The 25,663-nt window shown below is 36.9% G+C and overlaps 1 protein-coding gene across 1 annotated transcript in view; it reads right to left on the minus strand.

Annotated features, from left to right (window-relative positions):
• Positions 1-3,403: 3,403 nt before the first annotated feature.
• LRRC9 (leucine rich repeat containing 9) overlaps positions 3,404-25,663 on the minus strand; it is a 64,875-nt gene continuing 42,615 nt past the window's right edge. The window contains 19 exon segments of the mRNA XM_072865495.1: positions 3,404-3,579; positions 4,081-4,187; positions 6,953-7,038; positions 9,623-9,691; positions 11,086-11,208; positions 11,939-12,110; positions 12,112-12,154; positions 12,557-12,703; positions 12,706-12,733; positions 17,649-17,750; positions 17,752-17,785; positions 18,713-18,855; positions 20,604-20,795; positions 21,239-21,307; positions 21,309-21,359; positions 22,649-22,861; positions 23,909-24,030; positions 25,033-25,116; positions 25,119-25,178. Of these exon segments, the coding sequence (XP_072721596.1) occupies positions 3,404-3,579; positions 4,081-4,187; positions 6,953-7,038; positions 9,623-9,691; positions 11,086-11,208; positions 11,939-12,110; positions 12,112-12,154; positions 12,557-12,703; positions 12,706-12,733; positions 17,649-17,750; positions 17,752-17,785; positions 18,713-18,855; positions 20,604-20,795; positions 21,239-21,307; positions 21,309-21,359; positions 22,649-22,861; positions 23,909-24,030; positions 25,033-25,116; positions 25,119-25,178 (2,021 nt within the window).

Genomic DNA, 25,663 nt, shown 5'->3' on the forward strand with positions numbered 1-25,663 from the left:
TGCACGGCCTGAATATCTTTCTAGTTTTAATCCTACTGAAAATCAGCTATCATATTCCCCACACGAACAGGTGATTCATAAATGACAAGCAGAGAAATATGCCATTAGTGGTTCATAAAATCCCTGTTGCATCTGTTAACTCCCATCTAACTTGATTTCTCTCGATAAGGAGAAAGCTTTTAACCCTGCTCCAGTTGTGATAACGTGAAAACAGTACTGACCTCATGCTAGGGAGCATGTGTCCCAGAATGTGACCTAAAAGAACCCGTAAGATAATAATGTATTATCTTATTATCACTCTCACCTACAAGCAGCTGATGGACGGAGTGACCGCCCACTGCTTTGTGCCATCAAAAGATAAAAAGCCAACACTCTTAAAACACAGGTGTTTCCATTCAAGTCCAAATTATCTTTTTTTAATCACCTCTTTTTGGTAGAATTTGCCTTCTATTGAAATATAATTTATAATATTTAAAACTGAACAAAATGATGCCTGGAAGATCTTAATATTCAGAAAGGCAAACAAATGTGATGTTTTAAGCAGGGGACTGTAGTGCAGACTCCAGTGGTGAAGCAAAGTTGTTTCGCACATTAAGCAGGGGTTCAGACTCCTTCTTTTGTACATTAAACAGCGCGTGCCTTTGTACATTAAGCAGCGCATTACCAGCTGTCTAATAGAATGGGAAAATTTAAGCAGATCCATTTGTTACTTTTTGAAAGAAAATGAGGTGAAAAGGTATCTTTTAAGAGCATTGCCTTCCTGAGTGGGTTGTTTCTCTTCCTGATCATAACAAAGGAAAAATACACATGCTTTAAACTTTCAAGGGAAATATACATGTTATACACAGATTGCATTTGAATAAAGTAGTTGGCAGTAAATTTAAGTTACTAATAAAAATCACGCACAAGTGTTATGATTAACTAGGTCACGCACAAATCTGGGACAAAAATTCAGTTAACTCCAAAGGGTAACTGTCTTAATATGCATCCACCAACCCGTCACCCTGTGGCCTCCACTGCTAATTTTCTTGCAACAATTCCACGGGTTGTAGTGGCTCACTAGCACAAAACTGGTAAATGAATGTTAGCTGGTCTAAGAGATGTCACAGCTGCATGGTACCTTCAATATCAGTGGAGCAAAGGACAGTGGGCTGACTTTGGGCATCGAAAGAGCATTGTTAAAAGACCTGAAGGAACCTTAAAACTTTAAAACTTTTTGAACTCAGGAGACTAGGATTTTCCTCCCTACATGGATACACAGTCAAAGTTGAATTTACATTACCATACAAACTAACTCTGACTACAGATTAAGGAAGAGATGCGTGGGTTCATATCCTTGCATTTTTCTTGTGATGAAAAGCAACTATAAACTTAGCTTAAATGATTACTGTAGTCTTCCTGCTTTAATGTATCAGTGACTCTTCCCTGAAATTCAAAATATAAGTACCGATTAAAGACAGATCCTGTAAACATCAATACTGAAAAGTATCACATAACAGCATTCTTGTTTCATTTTTACTTTAGGGTTGTGTGCAGAATTTCTCATTATTTAAAAAATCCAATTAAAATAGAAATTAATAAGTAAATATCAGTAACTTAACTGTACAATCCTAAGAGATGCTACAAATATCTTCTAAGGTAAGAAATTTAGGGAAGATAATACTTCAAAGAACTAACCACAATAAGGTAAGAATTATGCTGTTAAGACACCTGAATAGCTTTAACTCTGCCTGAAGTGACGCCATGAGGGGAAAAGGTTGAAAAAAGGCCTGATATGTCCTAAAACATCACTTCATCTAATCTGGGATGATGTGACTAGTGTTGCTTAATCAGAGGCAAAATTTTTTTTTCCTATCTATCTGGGTGCCTTTGCTGTGTTCTTCTAATTTTAGCCTGTTGTATCTCATAAAAAGTAAGATTAAATTGGAACCACCCAGACACTATGCATAGTTTTGTAATGTTACAACAAGCTGAGAAAAATGGGAAAAGATCAAAGAACACACATGGCATGTGAGGAAACGCAAACATAGCTACTGATAGAGGATGCTTGCTAATGCATCTCTTCTACATTATTTAAAAATACATGGTCTCTTCATTTTTTTTTTTAATGTGTGAGGATCAACCTATAACATGGGGAAAAAGTCATACATGCTGCTTTAAGCCAGAAAAAACCACTTTTTAAATAAAAGAGAAGTGCCTGTAAAAGGATCTTGGACAGTATGCAGTTAAGGTAGAATCCAATCCTGTGAAGAGGCCAGCTTAGATGGAGGCTATGGGGAATTTAGTTCTGTATAAATCAGTCATGCTGAGTAACGTCACTTCCTCTGACCACTGTTTTCTCACCTGTAACATCTGAGTCAGCATGGGACTATTTGGTTTAAATAAGGTTTATTTAAAGTGTTTCCTCTCTAGAGGTTTGGTGATATTAGTCACCAAAATATATGTTCCTTTGGAAACTACTCCTATCACCTCTGTGCATATCTAAATACCAATTGAAGATGGTTGTGGAGAAACATCTTTGGGAACAAGCCCTTAATTAGCTCTCTTCTTCATTGGCAAATAACGGCCTACAGCTTTTAAACACATTTTTCTGGCAAGGAAAAAACATAGCTTATACCATGTTGTATGGGTACAATAATATATGAAATATACCTAAGAAAAATGCTTGTTTGGGACTCATCTTACATGAAAAGCAACTATGCATACTGATTCCACAAAGAATCACCTCGCTGACTTACACAACTGATTTTGAGGAAATCTCTTTAGGTAGTAAATATTAGTAATCAAGATGGAAATGTAAAAGTCCTAGTGCCAGACCTGTTTGTTTACTTCCTTGTTTTGGAGAAACGTCTGATACAATCGGAAGTGTTGGTATAACATTCAGTCACACACTGGCTTGTTCCAGCTGCTGGCAGTCAGTAATAGCAAGATACTGCTGTTTGTTATCACAATTAGACATATCTAGCACAGTAACAACTTTACCCTTGCATTTCTGCTTCCATACTTAATATTTTTAATAACTGAACAAAACTAGACTTCATGCAACAGAAAACAAACAAACCAACCAACCAGAAAGTCTTGAGTTAGTGATAGAACAGGATTAAGCATGGATTTGGGAGATACAAGTTTATTTCTGTTAAACAGCTGGCTCCATTTTATAGTATAGTCATTGATCTAATTGCAAAATTTTAAATTGTTGTCTAGATGTTTTCTTAGATGCATTCCAAGTTTTATCAGAAGAAAGAGAGTAAACACATTTTTGGTGGGTCTGGAAACTGAGGTAAAGAAAATACGGCAGCATTTAGAGAAAAAAAAAAGTAATGTTTGAAGAGAAGTGCTTTGGCTGCAACCCCCACCTAAAAAAGGAAAGAAGCAGCAGCAGTGTTTAGGGCTGCTAAGAGCCTCACCTGCCTGCATTTTCTGTGTTGCCCTGATGCAGCTGGCTGGTTCGAGAAGTAGCACTGTGATGCACCAAATGGTTTAGAAGATTAGTTACTGCTTCTTTGGCTTGCCTAAGAGCTCTTTCTGCATGGATGCTTCAAAGATTATTTGTTGTAATTCCTGGGTTCTTAGACGTATCTGTAACACAAAATGCACATTTTCTGCAGGAATATTCTCCCTGCACAGCCTCACCCCAGCTGCCAATCATCAAGTACTGCACTCATTCTTCTTTTCTTCTTCTTAATTTTCCTCACCAGAATGATGTTAAATCATTTCCTTTCAGTTCCTAGCATAGTTAAAACTTTAATTTACAGACTGAAATTGGTTAATAAATTAAAAAAAACCACGACCCAAAGCTTTTGAAAGCACTGAAAGTCTAATTCTTCTATCAATGATTCAGACTGAATGTGAAGATCGATCCTAGGATGAAGAACTGACAAAGATATGTATTCCTCCAGAAAACACATGTAATTCCCAGCTCTGGGAAGGTTGTGAGAAACTTACAGACTTGCAAGATACCCAGGAAAGATAAAAATGTCCTTGTTAAAAATGCTTTATATGGCCATATAATATGTAGCATGAGGGACTATAACTATGTTAAGTATTCAGGAATACGTAATCCTGTTTGTTTATGCTTACTTTCATTTGACTTATTCAGTAGAGGCTCTTCAAGTTCATGACCAAATATAAGATCAGAACCAAATAAATGGTTAACGTTTTCATTACAACAAAGCCAAACACAGAAGCTATGCAAGTTGTATACATTAAAAAGCACCAGTAGCTACGAAACTCAAATGCTTGAAACAAAATGGTAACCACCTCAAGAACAAAGCTACTGTAATGCACTGAAGCTGTTTTTACTGAGAAAGATGGAAAACAATACATTTTCAAATGTAAACTCATTACAGGGCTGGCACAGGGCTGATAAAAATTCAGCTTTGGAAGGATCTTTACAATATTTTAAAATACTTAGTAGTTCATAAGTCTCACTTTGTGACCACCACTTCTTGTAGCAACTCATTTAAGGCTGTGTGCCAGTCTGGGCTGATTTGTTAATTTTGTTAAAACTGGGTACAGTACAATGACAATGGTGATTGCCTCCTGTAAATCATCTCTAATTCAGCAGTGACAACATTAAAAGAGATTTAATCAATAGCATGAAAAAAGAAAATATTATTCTGTACAGAGTGTTCTGGTGTCTACCTACTAAATAAAGTGCTAGCCTACTTTCTGCTGGGAAAACCTCTTTTGAAGCTTAACATCAAAAGCAATTTTTAAGCTTAAACACCACCATACGGTTTCAATTCTTGCTTTCTAACAAGCATTTTAAAAAGCACAACTAAAATGCAACTGACAAACTTGAAAAATCTTTTGTGTTGTTCCACTTGAATGATCTAATGAGAAAATGGCTCAGTTCTGTTGTAGCTAATGAGGTATAACATCTTCACTGAACCTGAATATAAAACAGAGATTTCTCTAAAGATACAGTCTTAACATGCTTCTATTGCTTTACTCATTCTGCCATGTTTTTATTTAAGTGATGTCCAATGAATAAAAGCACAGGTCAGTTTTGAAATAAAACATTTACACATGAAATTACTCAATCCAAAAGTGCTTTGAACTCTGTATACAAGCACTGTGGCTTCAAGTGGGAAAATGTGTTTCACTAACTTACCAAGGTCCCTAGTCTGCAAACAGAGTTATTAATGTAGCCAGACAGGGATCTGTGATAACACATTTTTTGACAGATGAAGTTCTGAGTCAGAACGCAAGTGTACATGGATTTTAACCTATCTGGTTTCGGCAGTGACCTACTATCAATGTGAAGACTGAGATTTGGCAAAACAGTGAAGATACCACTAATATCAGTATCAAATAATAGCATTTATTCTGGTAGTACCTAGAAGCTAATAAACTGCTAAAGGACTTTATTTATACAATAAAATATTTATGCCAGGAAATTTATACAAGGATACAATATGGACATAACTCATAGCTGTGGGAAGCATAAGATAACAGCAAAGTGGTTAGATCCAGTGCAACAACTAGTATTTGCAGCTCAGCAACAGTTTAGATGTGGCTGGGCATAGTGACTGCTTCATGGCAGTAAAAAATTAAAGGAGACAATTGCAGTGGAATAACCTTGTGGTGTAGGTGTCTACTGGTAGTGCTTTTCATCTATAAAGCAAAGAGGTTGAGGAAAAGCTGGACAGGTTGATGAGGATGAGAGAATAAAACCAATCGTACTGTTGCTTCTCATCATCCTTAGTACTTACGTTTTAGATATGTAAAAGAACTGTTTCTGTGCTCCATCAATATGAAACTGAGATAGGAAGAGAGAACTGGCTTGCACAACACGAAGTGGGAACAGACTCTAGATCTCTTCATTGCTCTATTGATTCTTCTGGGGAAATCAATGGTTAAAATGCATACCGCAGTCTTTTGAGCTGGAAGGAAAGAATTCCGTTCATCAAACAAATCTCCAGAGAAGTTTCGCACTGTAATACAGAAAACACAGGTCTTCTGTGGGACAACAAACTCTTTCAGTCAGTGAGGTCTTAGTGATAAACAGAACCACAGAGACAATGAACCTTCTGTTCGTAGGAGACGTGCTGGGCTAGCCTCCTCTCTGACTCCTTGCTGTTATTGTTATTCTTCTATTTAGGATACCTAACAGTGAATCCTACTAAAAATCTCTGTTCCAGTGAATTTATACCGTAAAACAAGATGAGGCACACCCAATGAATGCAGACAGACTGACAGATGGGTGAGCACAAGAAAATAATGAGCAATAAAATTGGTCAGTGCGACAGACAATGGTCACAGCAGATGCCTAACTGTTGTGAAGCTTTCTTTTGGTTTCATAGTCAGTGAGAATTTCAGGGCAAGGTCTGGAGGAAAACAACAAGGTAGCTTGTCCAGGGAGCCCCTTCTCAACAAAAGGAGTAGCAAAGGTAGAAATATGGCAGTGAAAAAGGGGTGTTGATGACCAGTAACAGTGATCAGCTCATGGTATGCAATTGCATCTCAAGGCATTAGGAGATGACCTCACTCTCAAAAAGAAGCATGGGGATAGACAAGACTGAACCACAGTGATGGAGATAAGTACTTTGATGAGGAGGGACAGTGAGAGCTAACACAAAGCAACAGGTTTATGGGCAAAGCATTACATGAAGAATATTATTTGTGTTAAAGTATTTCCAATGGATATAGATGGGACAAGATAGTATATTTCAAGATAAGACAATATGATATTGCATTATCAAATTATAGTTGAAAATAATTATGAAAGTAACTATCAGCAAGAAGAGAAATTGTAATCAGGTGTCAAGAATTCCATTTACTGAGAAAAGATGGACAGAGAAGTTATAATGGTGAATACTGCACTTTGAAATTACAGTTTAAAACATTCACGCGGCATTGCTGTGATACTGCATTATATAGTAACATTATGAGGTAAGAGAATTAGGTTCCTCTGAAACTTTTATAAAAAATTATCAGACACAGATACCCTGTGAAAGTTGGGTACTTCTGAATATGCATGTTCTTGTTCTGCGTGGACATACTTGCATGACGCTGGTAGTGCATCTGCTTAACCTACGTATGAGGATTTGGTTCACAAATGTGTACCTGCAAATTTAATTTCTCCCCATGACCTCATTCTACCTGTAGCCTAGACCATCCAAAAGCTGTGTAACTGCACAGGAGTATGAACTGAGGGTGAACCGTGCTGGAAAAAAATGAGTGGATTTGCTACAGCATGGAACTTCAGGGTAAGTGTAAGTTACTACTGGGGGTAAATTTCACATTTCTGAACAATAAAATCTATGGTGTCATCTGTATCTATAGATAGATGAGCCTGAGACTCTAATGGGTCTTTTATAATTTTAAAATGTTTGGTTTGTATTGCAATTGCCTATCACAGGCAAGTCAATGAAGGTATCACAACACCCAAATAGTAGACATCTTCCTGGCAGGATTATAGAAAGAACCTGTTACAGGTTTTCACATTCATTAAATTCTGTGGTGAAGAAAGGGAGCAGATAGTATGTCTTTTATTTTTTCTGACTTTACAAAAGCTGAGATTGCTTCAGAAAGTCTATCTAGAAGGAAAAAAAAATAAATCTATTTTAATGCTATGATAACCACATTAGGCACCCATTACAGGTGACATGAATATTGTCCTTGGAATCTGAATAACATTTGCTTTACTTGTTCCAGGGGCTGGTAGTCAGCTCTCATCCTCTTTTCTGCATTTACTGGCAGTCAAAACACAAGCAATGAACAGTAGTTCCTGAGAGAACCCTGTGCGAAGAAAATACAAATTAACCCAGAAATGGGGTCCTTGTCCAAAAAGTCAATCTGATAGTAACTTGGCTACACTAGTAAATGTCTGAACCAAAGCATACACCAATGCTACTCTCCTAGAAACAGAATCCAAACTGTGCATAAATGACTATATTCCTCTGAGCAATGTTTTTCAACTTTAAGTGCCCATGAATAACTGACACTTTGTACTGACAAAGTGGCATGCTGCGGGCAAATTTATACCTTCCTCATCAAGTTAGCCCTGACCACGGCAGCTTCTCATGGCCTTCAGCACATACGAGGATTCGAGTGCACTGTGCGCCCTGCAGAGATGCGACTAGGAAACAGCCTTACAGAAGGCCAAGTGTTGAGATGCAGGCTGTGCTGCAGACAGAAAAGGCTAGCAATATTTTTGTATTTTAATATCCAATGTTACTGAAAATGACAGCTGATAAGTTATCTGAAGTGTGGATCATAGTGGCGGGTACTAACTGATGCTTACTAATACACTGTGAGATGTACTTCTTAATGCCACATTGTATAGGAGACAGCTGAGCCCACCACCTTGATCCCCTTCAGGAGAAAGTCTAGGCCTGCAGTTCTAAAGAAGGAAACCCTGGAATAGCGTTTCCCAAGAGGAATCCGTTTGGCTTTTTTCCTTGTGAAGAGCATGACTGTTCTTGCCATTACTAACATTCAGTTTGCTTGACATTCTCCTGCCATTTCATCATCCATTTCAGAAGCCAGTTTATTTCCAAATCTGTATAACCATTTGCAAGTTGGTTTAAAAAATGTCATAAGAGCAAAAATATTCTTTTGAGTCAACCACTGAAAACAGAGTGCATGACTTCACCATATGTATTGCTGCTCCAACATGCCCCTGCCTTCTCTCTTCCCTGTGTTTCTAGCTGTTGCTTTGCACCAGACACTGCAGGTTTATGGTAAGAGCAAGTTAAGGGGCATTTAGATCTTGGGCTTTCCACTTAATCTTCAAGTGTCTATTTATAAAAACACACTGTCTGAACTATATTTTCAACTGAAATATAGAAAGCCACATTTTTTCCTCAAAACTAACAATTAAAATATATTTTTGTTTCCAGTTATGATGCTACTTGAAAGCTTAGCAGTGCTAAGATACTTAAATACATGAAGCTGAGATCCTACAAACTTTATTCAAACACTTGGCCCCACTGAGTTCCACTTGTCCTTTTATGGTTACCAGGAAAGCCTTTTCTACTGTGTGAAAGTGTTAGCTGTTTTCTGTCCCATAGCTATGTATTCATAAAATCAGAAAGGCTAGAGTCTTCTTTACTGTGTTCTAAGAGTTTGTTCCCAGGGATAAAAAAGGCAAACCAACAGTACTACATTGAAAAAGAGAAGCATGTCTGGAAAAAAAGAAACCTGAAATTTCCCTTCAGGACTTTTTCAAGGGGTGATGTGCAAAACAACAAAAAAGATTGCTATTGAGCCATTTTAAAAATAAAATAAAGTATTTCAGAAATCCTTTAACATTCTTTGACCTTTCTTCACAGATTTGACCTGCTTTGGAATATTGAAAGGACAACCCATCACTGCAACATACTCATGCAAACACGTACATTTTAAATTTATCTTGCAGCACTATGAAGAACAGTATGCTGAAGAATGAGTGCCTTCTGACCACAGTATGGCACTGAGACAGGCAGAGTGAGGCAATGCGATCATCATGCATACTATGAAGTTTTCAACCTTAAAACAGTAATAGCAGATACTTAGGAATGACCTGGTTATGGAGAAATTCTTAATAGTTTTAATGATTATGAAGAGTAAATATTCAGTATATAAAGTGAAATACACATCTAATTTATTTAACAATGCAAACGAATATACTCACTGGATTTCCGTGTTTTGAGAGCACCTTAAGACTGGGAATAACTTGAAGTTTTTCTAGTTCAGATGATTCCTGTCCAAAAGTTAAAAAATACACCACATGTCAGGAGTTCTCAAAAATCTTGCAACTGGTATATATATTTTGGGGAAAATACTGGTAATTTTACTTACGCAAATCCATAGAAGAAAATGGGAATTTTGTCTGAAAAGACTCTGTCGTGGTTTAACCCCAGCTCGCAACTAAGCCCCACACAGCCACTTGCTCACCCCCCCCGGTGGGATGGGGGAGAGAATCGGCAAAGTAAAAGGGAAAAAAAACGTGGGTTGAAATAAAGACAGTTTAGTAAGTAAAGCAAAAGCTGCATAGGCAACCAAAGCAAAACAAGGAATTCCTTCACTCCTTCACATTGGCAGGCAGGTGTTCAGCCATCTCCAGGAAAGCAGGGCTCCATCACGCATAACGGTGACTTGGGAAGACAAACGTCACCACTCCAAATGTCCCCCCTTCCTTCTTCTTCCCCAGCTTTATATGTTGAGCATGACATCATATGGTATGGAATAGCCCTTTGGTCAGCTGGGGTCAGCTGTCCCAGCCGTGTCCCCTCCCAACTCCTTGTGCACCCCCAGCCCACTTGTTGTGGGGTGGGGTGAGGAGCAGAAAAGGCCTTGACTCTGTGTAAGCACTGCTCAGCAGTAACAAAATCATCCCTGTGTTACCAACACTGTTTTCAGCACAAATCCAAAACATAGCCCCATACTAGCTACTATGAAGAAAATTAACTCTATCCTAGCCAAAACCAGCACCTTCTTCATCCCTTATTCCATACTATTTGCATCATGCTCAGGTACCACACTATCCAATACAACCTCATTAACCACCACCGCCCTTCCCATCCTTTAATATAATACAGAGATATAATTCCCTGAGTCTATGGGCCACTGCTGTGAAATGTCTGTAAAATGTCCATAAATGTCCACAAAATGTCCACCGAGTTAATTTAGTCCATGACTTTGGGCTCCATCTGTTATGGTGGTCACTCAGGACAGGAGAGGTGGTGTGTTGCGTGGAGTTACTGGGCACCAATGCCCAGTCGGGTCGGGTCACTGCTGCACTTGCACTGCTTCTTGTAAGACTTGTCCCCCCATTGGTTCAGGTGGTTCCTGCTATAGTAATTCCCATAACATGTAACTCAAATCATGGGTTACAATGATTTAAAGGTATTTCCATTACAATCTCAACCCCTGGTCCCTTTGGGCCAAGTTATAGGGTTTAACATTGCAGTGAACTCCTCCCCTTGCTCCTTGCCTGGCTAGCAACACGGGGTTCCTGCTATAGTAACTCCCATAACATGCAACTCAAAGAAAAAATTACACACATATTAACAAGTCTGATCAGCTGGGTCTTGATTTGTTAAAGAACTATTTTTTAAAAAGTTATAATAATAATCTGCACACAGAATAACTTACTACTGCGTTGCCATCTAAGGCTTTGAGAGAGGGAAGATGGAATAACACAAATAGTTGGTAGTGACCTTTTTTCCAGACTATTCAGTTTCTACTCATGTCCAAAATTATCAGATTAGTTAAACCCTAAGTAGAAAAAAGCACAGGTCTATTAATATAACTTTAAAACATCCATATATAGGTGCATTCAGACTACTTTATTTTCAGCTCCTTCTTCAGCCGTCATCTGCATGACTCAAAACTAAGAAATCACTTAACAAAATCCAGATATCTTCATTTAGATTAATAGCACTTTTCAACACTCAAGCCACAAAGAAAGCCTTTAAAGTGAATGAAAACTATACCAACATTGCCTTAAAAGCCTTTGTGCTCTCACACAGTTTTACAGAGTCTGAACATAAATAGGAATCTGGGCCTCAGTCTCCAATTAGTATCTGAAGCCAGCCAACGAAGTTTATAATACATACATTAGCATTCCAGGTAAGCTGAAAAGAACTGGAACTGCTGCAGGGGTAATTGTTTGTTATTTAACATGAGTTGCAGAATTATTCCATGGATTGTAAACCTTGATTTAGCCTACCTGGTATAAGTGATGTTTATCTCTGCAACACATTTTGAGCCCAGTCCACCTGGAGGGTTCAGTACCTCCTTCTTAGGAGTGAATATCAATCTAAAAATGTTAGACTGGGGTTCTCATCAGTTCGGGTTCCACTGTAAAGATAGATGAATGCAACACCCACAGGCAGAACCTCCAATTATGTTTAAGTATAGTTTCCTCTGTACTTGAACAAGTGGGGGAACACTGTATTTCTAATGTAATAAAAAACAAATTAGTTTTGAAATAGTAAATATTTACCTTTAAATGATATATCTCTTGATTGGTATAAACAAAGTTATTACTTATATATAGCTTTATTAGGGAGTAAGTTTTCTTTTAACCAACTAAAGATATGATTCTGTTGTTCTCAATGGAAATGTAATGAGGATATGACAGATTTTCAAACACATGTCTTTTGAGGCTGATAAGGATTATTTACGCTATGTCTTGTAAATTTGGTGAGCTTTGAAATTCCTTGAAAAATAAACAAGATGCACTTAGCACAAAGTGAGCTGTAATAGAAAAAGGTGGCTGATACAGAAGGTACAACAAGTTACAAGTGACACAGTTTGTGTTAGTGGGTCCAGCTGTAACTAGATCAATGATCAATGATCATTAGATCAATTAGATCATTAAACATAAATAAATATGCACATTTTAATAAGAAATACTTATTTTGCTGGAACATAACTGTTCTGCCTCACTCCCTTTCTTCAGTTCTGCTAAAGACACACTCAGATTTTTGAAGATTTGAAAAACTCACTCTGTTGGCAGCGAGTAAAAACTCACCCTCTATAATATTTCACTAGAAAGAAACATTTCTACTGTGTCTCAGCTTAACAGCCTGCATTATCACTACCATGGTAAATATAGTACCATCTAGTGTTGAAATGTAGTTTTCATCTGAAGTGAGTTCTTCAAGGTTAAGACAAGAGTATATTCTGTCTATTTGTGTGAGATTGTTGTTGCTAAATGATGCCCATCTTAAATGCTCCAATATTTCCAAGTTGGAAATTTTGAAGAGTGTTGGTCATCCAGATTTAAGACAATGATCTGTAATAAAACTCAGTATTAGAATTGAAAGAAACCAACCAGTCGATTAATCTGTAAATTAATTCCACCTATTTATTCTGTGCTCAGTTTCTATGTCTACATTTCCTACTAATATCAATGGCAACTTCTTGGATGCAGGATGTGATATTTCCCCATTATGCAACAGAGCTACTCATCTTTAATACATTTCAAAAAACTTCAGCTTCTCCTCCAAAAACAAAAGCTCTACAATGTATGCCAGCTCCCAAATGTACCTTTGCAGCTGAAGCTATCTGAACATAGACATTTTTTCTTGTCTGCATTGGATCTTAGATAGTTTTGTTCAATTTAAATCCTTCTGCAATACATGATTATTTTATTGGCTAGTCTGCTTTACACATCCTCATTCTACAACAGGACTTTAATGGAAACAGGATTTCAGCCTAACACCAAGGCTGGATATTTAGTCTAGAAGAGGCTGAGTGCAAAGCCAGAGCAGAATTTATCCTAACTTTATAGTTCTTAATGCTTTTTATATACAAAACTAAGTACTCTTTTCTCTATATCATAGATAACAAATTCAGTAATTTTCTTGTTTGAAATATTCTTGAACAGAAACAAATATATGTCGATACCGAACATATTTTGCTGCCCAGGTTGTGAAACAACTTTCTTACACAGGATCTGACTTTAGACACCTGGCAGCAAGCTTCCTGTAAAGACAAGGCTGTCAGTGATCCAATCTATAACCTGTCTGTACGGCGATGACTCCTCCTTTCCGATAATACTACAGTATGCTAGCCAATCATTGCACAGTGGAGAAAAGAAAAGATCACAGAGTCCCAATCAAAAAAATTCAAATCGTATGGTAGGGGCCCAAAACATCCAGTATCATATCGAGATTGTATCTAAGACAATTATCACTTAAATATTCAGTGCCGTTAGACTGGCTTTGGTGATAACTAAAGAACATTTTTTTGCTATATTATTTTATTTCCCAAAGTATTTATCTTACCCTTTATGAATCCCTTCTCTCTGATGTCACAAAACTTATATGACATATGCTAAAGCATTAATTTTCCTGGCAATTTTTCTAAACATGAATTCCCTAATGCAGACAGAATGAAACGCTATGCTTATCAGCAGAAATGTGTTTTCCTCTAGCTATTCTATATTCTAACAACAAATTGAACTGACAGAGAAGCTTTTAACCTTTCATACTGAGCGGATTAACATGATTTCAGCTGATGGATCAGAACAGGTTAGGATGACCTTGGATCTTCCTCCACTGACTCTTGCAGCTTTTTGTTAGCTCAGTTTCCTAAGGAAACAAGGCTAATGGGATTGTGCTATCCATATCCATCTGCTAGCCTTACCACTAATTTTTAAACCTATTGGTGAGTTTCGGCCCTATCTGTCAGACAAGCACTACTCGACTTCCTACAAATTCTATGAAAATGAGCAGCTGAATTAGAGTTACAAACTGATGATCCCAGTGAAGGAAAGGCTGCAATATTGGCTCAGCCACAATGCCAGACACTAGAGGATCCAGGAGAGACCTGTTCTGCATGATCTGAGAAACTCTGAGACCTCACACCTGATTAGGCACTGGATAACCCAAAGAAGGCTCTTTCTTAAGGCAAACCAATTTCCTTCAGTCCTCCTGCTCATCAAGTCACTGCTTAATTAGTTTATAATTTTAGGTAGTCTTTCAAGGTGAGAGATAATGTTCAAAGGGTTATTCTCAATGTTTGCTGGTTTGAAATTAGACCTACTAGCTCTCTTCTTGCAATCTGTTTTTCATATTGGTATTTAGTAGAACTCTGTGAAATCTTAATCCTGCCTGATCACAAGAAATGGATTAGTATAGAGAGTTCAATATGCATGTGGCAAAGCTCATTTGGCTTTAGGCATGAAATATGCCTAAGCCTCTAAATCTTAGGGCAGGGTATATTTGAAGGGTCAGTATTATAAAACTGTGTTGCTATGTGCATTAGAGAATTTATGTTTATAGAATTTACTAGGAGAACTAATGTTTCAACATTATACTTCTGTGACATAAGAAAAAAGTTGGGTTCAAAATTGGCAGAATAAATAAGCTAAGCATAGCTACTGAATTTTCTAATGAAAAATTCTCAGGGCCAATCTCTACTGATCAGGGAGAGAATGCAAAGGAGCTGGCTGCAATTTCCTGAATCAGTCTGGTTCTGTCATTATCCTTGCCACCAGTGTCCTTGCTCTTTAAAAAATTGCTCAATATTCTTGCAGCTTCACTGACACTCTCCTTTGAAATACTTCCAGAGCATTTGGAATTCCTGGAATCCTTAAATGAAGCAAGTCGATTAAGGACTTTGTCTTGCCTTAGGAGGCAATTCTTTAAAAAACCAAGCAAGTATATCTCATGAGCATGTCCTTTATATAGCCTTGGTGTTTTAAAAAGGGCAATTTTCATATGCCAAAAGCAGTCACGAGCAAAATGAGTGACACAAAAACTTAAGCTAAAAAGTGTGAAGGCTAGTTAGGAGAGGTTTAAAGATGCAGAAGGTTAAACACTAAACACTTCATCATAACACCCTTTTTCATTTACAGTTAAAAAAATCTTCACCCTTTTAAGTTTACAGACTAAAGCAAATATTCATGAGCCCTACTGGATCAGGCCAAGGCCCTTTTATTCCACTACAGCAGAAGTGAATGAAAAATAGGAAAAATTATAGCAGTGAGAATAAAACAGTTGTTAGAAACACAGATTACTGAAAATGAAAGCTAAAAATGTCAATGAAAATTTGATGGCTAATATAATCAGAGATCATAATCAGGACCTAATGAAATTCAAGCAATGTTATAGGCTCAATCCTATCTTAAGGATTTTAAAATAGTCAATCAGAATACAGAAGAGAAAGATAGTTTCAATGCGTATTTTTCTCTGCCTTTGGGAAGAACCATGATGAGATGCTCATAATTTACATGGATTAAAAAATACTTTGTGTTTCGTTAATAACTAAGAAGAATGTAAAACTGGAACTACTCATGTTAACATTTTTGAAACAGGCATTTTTCAATCAAGGATATTAATGAACCAGTTGAAGAACTTTCTGAGCCACTCATCAATTCATTTATACAAATGATGGCATGCTTGGGAAGTTCTAGAAGGTTATGAACAAACTGAAGTTATAATATTATTGAAGATAAATAGGATGACTAGAATAGGTCAGTTAGCTTGATACCATCCTTAGGTATCACAGAAACGCTGATATGCAACACAGTAAACAATTACAAGTTAATGGCCTTATTAATAGATTCCAGTATGGTGCATAGGAAACAAACATTAATATTAAATTGCTTTTGAGGAAAATTTATATGTATTGATAAGATAGCTTCTGTCTGAAAATGTAATAAAAAAATAATGATATCCAAAAGTGAAGGTAACTCTTGTTAAATAGACAAAAACTGGTTAGAGGATGGATCTCAAAATCTAACTATAGAAAGAAAATCATCACTTTACAGAGTATTTTTATTGATGTTCTGCTCAAAATTCTTTTTCTCAATGCCCTAGTAAAAAAGAGCAGGAGTCCCTTCCTGGTGAATTAGGAGATGACATAAAGATGTTAGTAAGGTCAGCTATAAATTTTAAAATGACTAACATGGTGGGGCTATTTAAATAGCACATTTCTGCATAGAACAAATTGTAACAACAAAATTGTAACAAATTGTTACATAGCTAGGAACAGAGAAGATCACACACAATGAAAGACAGTATCTCAGGAACACTGAAAAGGACTAGAACTAATGATAGAAAACCAGATGTATATGAGCTTGCACTGTTGCCACAAGGACACACATGTCAGTTAATATTTAATCATTGGACTAGCAAGTAGGATTAGGCAAGTGGAATTATTTCTGGTTATGTCATTATCAGTCCAGTGCTGGAAGTTTCTGTATAGTTTTGTAGGGGGCCAGACATAAAAACCATGTGGACATTAATGAAACATGTTCAGTAAGGAACTAGAATAATGTCATGAGAAATGAAAAACCACTTTATAATGAGACACTTAAGAAGTTCAACCTAACTTAGTTTCTTTAGGATAAGATAAAGTGGGGTGATTTTGGCTAAATAAGGAAAAGACTTCTGGTCCTTTAGAACATCTGGTTTCACCAGAAAGAGACAAAATGAGACCCAATGGATTAAATTTGATAGTAGCCAAATTTGTATTAGAAACAAGATAGACATGACAGAGAGATAGGAGAGGCAGATTCACTGTTACTTGAAATCTTTAAACAAACACTAAGAGTGGGTTTCATACCAGCAAAACAGTATCAGCAACAGAGATATCTCCATCTGTGGTGGCTGGTTGGGCTTTCTGGTAGGATGCAATTCAATTCAACCTACAGTAACCTTCTAAACTGTTAGGTGACTGACGTCCCCAAACTATTTTTGTTTCTGCACTGTCTATAAAAGGAATGTAGGGTGGCTATTTCAAATGTGGTTATCTACACTGTAGATAAGCAAAGTTAGGTGAAATTAATCCTGATCTGAATGTTTTACTGTAAAATCTGCTGTAGCTCAAAGACATGGTATGAAACTGATGTAGAAATTACCATGTAATGTTTTCTTGCCTGCTTTATGCACAAAGTCAGTCTAGAGAATCTTACTAGTACCCCTTGGTCTTAAAAATTTATTAATGCTAAAAAGACAGTTGCACTGCAAAATAAGTAACTTAAATACCCTCTTCAGGGTAACCTGGACCTCCTATGAGGCATCTGGAAATGGCCATTCTCAGAGCTCAGGAACAAGGTGACTATTGGTTAGACTTGAATGTGTTCAGAAATATTTTTTAACCAAAAAGCATAAAACTTTTAACCTAAGACAACAAAAGAAAACTTTTACAAAGATTAATCTAAATGTTAACCTAAATACATTAAACAGCATCAGGCCTACCACTGAATACCAGTTATTACAATGCATCTATGAATCCACCTTCTTCTTGCAAATTTAAGACAGAATTTTGGTGCAAGGAAATACACTGAAAATGGGAGTTTTTTTCTTCATCAGTCCTAGAATATTCTAACAGACACCTGAGGGACAAAAAAAAGAAAATACTGCATTAAGTATATAACTAGATATACTATACATACTTCACAGCTTAGCATATAGTAAATGGCATTAAATCCTGCTGTTCTTGGAAGGAGAAGGTGATATATTAGTAGTCATAATAATTCATAGATCTAATAAGTTTAATAGTTTGCAGGACTTCCATAGATCTTGCACATATCAAGTTTTTAGAGTTTTCAGTACATAAAACAGAAGGCAGACCTCATTAAAATGCTCTGTATTAACTACAGTCTGTTTTCTGTGAAGATATTTATCCATTTTTTTGCAGAAGGACATGATCTTACTCAGCATGTGAGCAGACATAGTTTCATTGTGACTGTGCTGTGACCATATAAAAGTTGTGTTAGCATGATACTGAGTTCCAACCTATTCAGCCCATTGAGTGTGTTAGCTTAGAATCAGCCCAGGCTTCAGGAGTGCTTTGGGATATAGTCCAGAGCTTAAGTAGAACAAGTTTGTGCCCAGGGATTAGGAAGGATTGCTTCATATCTGCATATAAAATACTCTGAGACATTACCTACTGAAAAGACCTTAAGACAAGGGATTTGGCACTAGATACTTTAAAAAGCATGTAGAACTATTGGTTTACCCTGTTATTTTCCTCTCCATTGTTTCTATTTGGCAAAAATAGTTACTTTCTTGCATTCTGAATTCAGCAGAACTTGAACATGACTGTTTCCAAGATCATGCTAGAATATAATTTTTGGTACCAGCAAAGATCTTTGTAAGTGTTTATGAAATAATTTCTGACCTACTGCCAGAGACAAGGACAAAACTACCTTCACAAAAACCAGAAAATGAAATGTTCTTTAAAAAAACAACTGTTCCTTAAAAAACCACAACTATTCCTAAAGCTTTAGTTTTCCATAGCACTTGCTATAAATGACAACAAAACAGAACATCAAACCTGGGTCATCTTTGATCCTGCAATATATTGTAATGTTTTTGCAGCTTCTTCATTAGAAATCATGACTCCATCTAGGTTAGTGAGAGCCTTTAATTGGCCAATGACCCTCAGATGCAATGAGGTGGGCTTGAAGAAAGGAATGAAGTGTTACAATTTTTTAAAATTGCCAAAATAGTTTACATACAAGAGAGAGACTTGCATTTCCTCTCTGTTTAGCATACTGTCATCTCATGGATGTCAAGAGCTAGAGCTTTGCTATGATCTTCAACACAGCCACTGTGTCATCCCTGCTTACGTAGTTTGCTAGAAATACATGAGACAAGGTACCTTTGGGCCAGTTTTGATTGTCCTCATTTTATGTGACATTGATGGTAATAAACTGTTCTGGAGTCACATGGGCTAACTCAGAAGTTTACTAATCTTACGAAGCTCACTAAAATATAAGATGTATTAGTATATGTTTTTATATTTGAGGAGTTTCATTTATGATGTAGAAATATTACAAAAAACAAAGAAAGCTTCATAGGACACGTGAGAAATGTTCAAAGGATTTAGAGATGTCACCGAAACCTCAAGACATCACCATAAACCTATCCCATACATACAAAATATGTTAGACTGCATTCTAATTTAAAATCTAATACATGAAATGCACACTTCTCACACAATGAATAATAACGTCTGTCTTTGTGAATGGAATATAGATGTATTTTGACAGCCAAATACAATCACTTATGAGCTAGATGGTAGAACATCCTCTGAGAGGCAGTAAGGATTTTCTGCTTTGCTCTAAACTGAACTAACTAGACATTGTGGTTGGATGCCTAAGAAACTCTGGAGAGGCACAAGTTTAGTGATGTGTACTACTCAAGAGTTACCATGCTGACACACAAGAGCTGATAGCAAAGAGCATAGCAAAATTAAAAGTTTAATCTGATAAAAACCTAAGTAATAACAACGAAGAACCAGAGACCGAAACTGGTAGCTTTAATTATTTTTTATATCTTAGCATGTATTGAAAAGATTCATTGAAGCTTAATTGACAGGCCAAATAGACAAGGTAGCATCTTTTTGGAGGCTTCCTGGGTGTCTCAATGGAGTTCTGTTTCCAGTGTTGGTTTGTTGTTCAAATTATTTAAGAGAGGTGTTCTATTCAGATAGTGCTCTGTTTGCCTGACTTTGACTTGTACAAAATATTAAATTTAGTGTTAAATGGTAATTAAAAAAGCTTTTTAAGAGCCTTTCAATGCCTCAAATTCGTAAGGTTTAACTCTGCTGATTCTGACTGAGCCCTTTAAATATTGTTAAAATGTACTGATTCAAAGGGAATAAAGAACAGAGAGAAACATTTGTTCCAGAAGCTGGTTGGGCAATAGGAATGAATGAGAGTCAGTAACAGGGCTGAGTATTGGCTTTCTTGCCAAAGCTCCAGCCAACACAGCTGTGCTGCTGCAGACAGATACATGCAGTAACAGAGAGACTAACAGTGTATATGCACATTCCCAAGGCTAGGAACCGTCTCTGCTCCCACCCTTTAGTGCAGCTGAGACAGCAAAATTAAAGCCAGGGCTTGGGTTTTGATATTGGGCACAGGCCACCAATAAATTTAATTCTCAAGGGAAGCAAAAAAGAAAGGAATTATGCCTCGGAGATGTCTCTGAGCAAAAATGCCACACAGCTTATTCACTTGGTTAGGCTGTGACTACAAAAAGAAGTGAAGGCCCTGTGAGAACAAAGATGCCATAACATGATCATAAGGCTTCTTACATTGCAAGGGCCTTAGAATTAATAAGGTGCAGGACGAGATTTTAAGCCTTTATCACTGTGGTCATAGTTAGAATGCTTTCCCAGGAATTTTAAGCGCTGGTATGTACCTTACGCCATGAGTTGTGTGTGATGTCAAAACTGAGTAGGTTGGGAGTGTGTTTATGTAAGATGTTTATATCTTCCCTGGACTTTTTCAGCTGGTTCCAGCTCAGGTCGAAGAACTGCAGTTTGCTTAAGCCTCTAATGCCCTCAAGAGTGATCACATGGTTATGGCTTGCATCAAAATATTCCTGGTTGGGCTGCAAGAAAGTAGTCGTATGGCCAGAAGTGTCACAAAGGAAACTTTGGTTAAAGTAATTGGAGACATTTAATCTTTAAATAGACTTAATTGGATCCAGTGCCTGGGACTCCCCTTGCTCAGTATTGGGTCTGTTGAGGGAGACCTAGTGTGCTCCAGACATGTTACTCTATTTGTTAAAATGAAATGACCATTATAAAGGTCAGATGGATGATAAAGTGATATCACTGTAATATTGCGATTCAAATTGGAGACAATATCAACAGGCACCAAAATTGTGGGATGCTAATAATATCACAGTACTCATGATCCTAGTTTAGTCCCCCATTCTGTTCCCCTGTGTGAATCCTGGCCCAATCCTGTCTTGTGAGCACACCCCACAATGCAAGAATATTTATGCTAGTAAATGTTCCTTAAAAAAAGAATTAGAGCTTAATTTCTCACTAGGTCATAAATATTATTTAAGGAAGTAAATTCATTAAAGCTGATGATAAGCTTTTGAAGTGTTTTTAAGTCTAGAAATATCCTGCAGCTTGCTCAGGCTGTTCCCATTCAAATTCAAAACCTAGGCCAAAAGTAGAACAGAAATTACAATTTTACTGGACATGCAGCCAAATTCTATAATACTCCATGGCTGCCTTTAAAATGAAAAAGCTTCAACTGATGGAGTGCAAATACAAATACTATCCTACAGGTAAACCATACAAAGACTATAAAATGTCTAAATGTCAAACTAACATGAAATAGTGAAAAGGCAATAAAGGCTATGATGACTCTTTTTCATTTATTTTAAGACTATGTATTCTCTAACTTCTCCCTGAAATAGAAGTGACCTGGGTAAGATGGTGAGTCAGACAGTCAACTGGTTCACAGGAGAAGGGAACAGATGCCGCCGACACTAAGGAACTGGCAACTCTTCCATTATGAGAGAGCAGTACGGGAAGAGTGGAGCTGAGCAAAGACAGGCAACAGATACTAAGGAAAAGGCAAAGTGAGATGAGAATTGCTAGTATCTCACTGCAAACACAGATCACTGGAAAGATGTCACTTTGGTAAAATAACAAGAGAATTGTTACTCTCCTCTTTCTTAACATTGCCTCTAAATAAGACTTAGAAAAGAAAATGTTTATTTGAAACTGTAAAAAAAAAGGGATTGAAAACATAACCATCAAGTATAAGAAATAACACCATCTCACAAACTAGAGTTAAAAATGGGACAGTTCAGAAACGATGTCACTGTTTCATGTATCAGATATTTAGCAGGGCTACTTCATCAGAAAAGGTGGCTACTGAAGGTGCCACACAATAGTTATGCACATGAATGCAATGTCAGAATTATGCATATAAATGTCCACCTGAAGAAATGTTTTTCTATGCAGCTATTACAACACTATGTATTTCTGAAGCTAAAATCTGTAGCCTGCTACAGTTTTCATGTTTTTTTCCCTAGGCTACGTTCTTGTGATGTCAAATCTGACAAAAAAAAATATTTTCAAGAACAACTGGCATAATGGCATGAAGTCATGTATTTCATAAAATTCAAAAGAAAGTTTAGTTCATGTCCTATTTTCAGAGGCATTCTTCTCAAAACTGCTTTTCATTGAAATTACTTGTCCTTTACAGAATAGGAAATGCAATTAGGATTCAGCCCAATAATTGTAATTCACATTGTATAATAACTGATAGGCAGAGGAACACAAATTCTAGTGATGTTAAGTAAATGTAAGCAACATCAGAATCAAGCCCAAATGGAAGCCCTAATTTTTAACTTTTGTGTCATGGGCCAACCTGAATAAAAAATTAACAATTACATGATACATTTATTTTACTGAAAATTTGACAGCAATACCTCACCTGTACCTGACTAAATATTGGCCTTAGCCACTGAAAATATTGGGTTTTTTTTTCATTTAAGCAAGCAATCTGAGGCCTCACTTTTACTGTTGGTTCCATGTTCAAAACTTCATCATCATGTTTTAAATCATGAGACAGAATAAATCTTTCTGTGCTTCTGTTTCCCTCTTCCACAATTATATTGCATGTAGAAGACAGACACTGTTTTTTGAGCTATATAAAATAAAAGGCATTTGAAATTTGTAAACTTTCTAGTTTTTAATTAAATAATAAATTGAATACTGAGTGTAAAATGAGAGAAGTTCAATTAGGAATTTAATAGCAAACAAGCCAGGAAATAATCTTTCTGTAACAAAGATCTGCTAGAAACTGGGTTTAATCACCTCATCATCAAAGCACTGCATAATGATTTTGCTTGTAGGGGTTGTTGTGTACCATACAGAACTCTGGTTAGAGTCAAAAGAACTACACCTATGCACTGAAATTCTCAAAGTCCAAGAATCACAGTAGAGCAGCCTAACGCTGGACCATGGGACCAAGCAGACCTGACTCATCAGTGAATTCGACTCTCTCCTTCCTTTCGCCAGAGCTGAACATCCCACTTCCCCATACTCTCCTGTTTCTAACAGAGAGAGTAACTCAGAGTCTGAAGTAAACCCTTCTACCTTAGCAGCAAGTTATGAAGTTAGATGAGTGAAAAAGCAGCACTATGTGCTTGTAAAAATGAACAGAAGGAATCAAGGAAAAATTTGTTCAGAATACCAGCTGAGGAAGAAAATATATTTTCTTTTTTTTTTTTCTCAAAAGTGCACATCTCACAATTTAAATCAAACAACTAAAGATCATTTGTTCCTGCAAGACCCCATGAGATCCTTTGTACAGTCAATACTGTAAGTTTTACTTTGGATGGTACCCCAGAGAAAGTAGTTCTTAGTGAGAGAGGACTTAGTTTTCAGCTGCATTTCATTTAATCTGTTGAAACTGAGAGGATCTTTGCTTTCTTTGCTATGCTTTTTACAAATACAAAATAAGAGCCTCATCCAAATCTCACTACAATGAGTGGAAAGTTTCTCACTGACTTCCACAGAAGTTTTATCTGGCCCTGACAGAATGGACAGAAGAGAATCAACCTTCAACCCGGGCTTGTCAGGTCATGTTAGCAGAACAGAATTTAATTTTACCTACTTGTTTTTTTTCTCTTGATCTGTGAAATACAAAGCTTGCCTTCTAATATCACAGTAGGAAAAACAAAGTTCACACCAGTGTAACGTACTCAAACTCAGCAATGTATTCTGGCAGGGCCAGTTCATGGTCAAACACAAAGCACTCACAATGCCAATGGCTGCAGTCACAATTTCTCTGTTCCAAGGAAGCCCACATGTCTAAAGTGGAGGAAACAGGGTAGATATATTATTGTTTTTTATCTAAGTTTGGTATTAATTTCAGAATGTTAATGAGTAAAAGGTATCTCCTTCCATGAAGATGCATCAGTTTTATTCCTTTCTGCCATTAGACTTTCTTTGCCATACAGACTCACACAGGCTAATAAAGGAGTTTAACTTGGCTATCTAATACACCATGTACCATAAGCAACTGTCAGATTCCAGCATGAAGATCACAGCCTGCCAAAGACTAACTTAGATCTTGAAAGCATGGACAGCTCTCCTGCAGTGCTTTTATTGCTGCACTGTCCAAAACCACTCCATCATATTATGGTGTAATCACCTTCCAAATTAGCTTTAATTTCCTCCCTCCTAAGAAACCAGAAACAATCCCATCTCCTTTATAAAGAGACAGATGTTGCTCCCTGTTAGCATCTGAAAGTTTGGAGGGTATGTCAGAGTGAACAGGTAAAATTATTACTCAATTCCCACTCTGTTCTCTTGCAAAAAAATAGGGTAAACCAGAATCTATCACTCAGAGGATACATATGATACAGAGATTTAATCTGTTTACTTATAACAGTGTATTTCTCCACAGTACTCATTTTTATTTTGCTTAAAGATAAAGGCTGTGGATTTTAAGGGTGAAGATTTTGTCTGTGGTATATGCATATCGCTCTCTGCAACATTCCCTCAATTCCACTGTACAAACAGTGGGTATGAAACTGCATAAAGTAAGCTACTTTTAGTGTGGACTAATGGCTAAATAGCAGTGTGGCACAGCTTACTGTCACACTGTGAACTAAACAAGCGCAAATACTTTTTAAAGAAAGAGGAATCTTCTTGCTTGTTACTGCCTTTGAAAACATGCACTTCAGCTGAGCAGAGACTGTATTCTGAGGAATGAAACCTCTTGACACAACCCAAAGTCAAAGATGAGTTTAGAATACAAATGTTAATTTCACCTTAACTTTATGGTAACAAGTGCCTACAAATACATACCGTTGCCAGAAGTAGATGCATCATTTTCTAGGCATTTCCATGGCCTAAATACTGAATTAGCTTCTGGGTAGTTGACTTGATAGATGGATTCACTGCACAAGCTGGAGCACTGCGGGCAAGGAAAACTTTTGCAATTATTGCTTTCCCTAAGTGAGGGAGAAAAGACACTTAATGTTTCTAATTCTAGCTTGGAGGTGCAGATAGGATAATACAACAGTGATGCTTAATGTAATAACAAGCAGGCTACATCTTGGGCTGGCAAATGAATGCTCTAATATGTATGTAATACATATAAATAAAAATATGTATTTTATATATATTATGGTTCTGTTTTTATGTTTTTTATGAAAAAAAATATACTTTGTCTAAAAAGATTACACTGTCAAATTTAACATTTGTAGCCAGCTAATATTTAAAGCCAGTGAAATCAGAAATACAAGTAATTTCATAAACAGTGGAACCTGCAAGGCCAGGACTTTGGACTTGTGTCTTCCAACCTCTTTGTTCCATACTGCAGTAAATCCAGCTTCCTCAAGCTCCCTATGACACCAAGGCCAAGCAAAAGGTAGTATGTGCAGTTGCTAGTCTCAAGCTATATATATGCTGATGAACTTGCCAGAAGTCCATGCTG

This window comes from Ciconia boyciana, chromosome 6 (assembly GCF_034638445.1).
Source record: "Ciconia boyciana chromosome 6, ASM3463844v1, whole genome shotgun sequence".
Classification (NCBI taxonomy): domain Eukaryota; kingdom Metazoa; phylum Chordata; class Aves; order Ciconiiformes; family Ciconiidae; genus Ciconia; species Ciconia boyciana.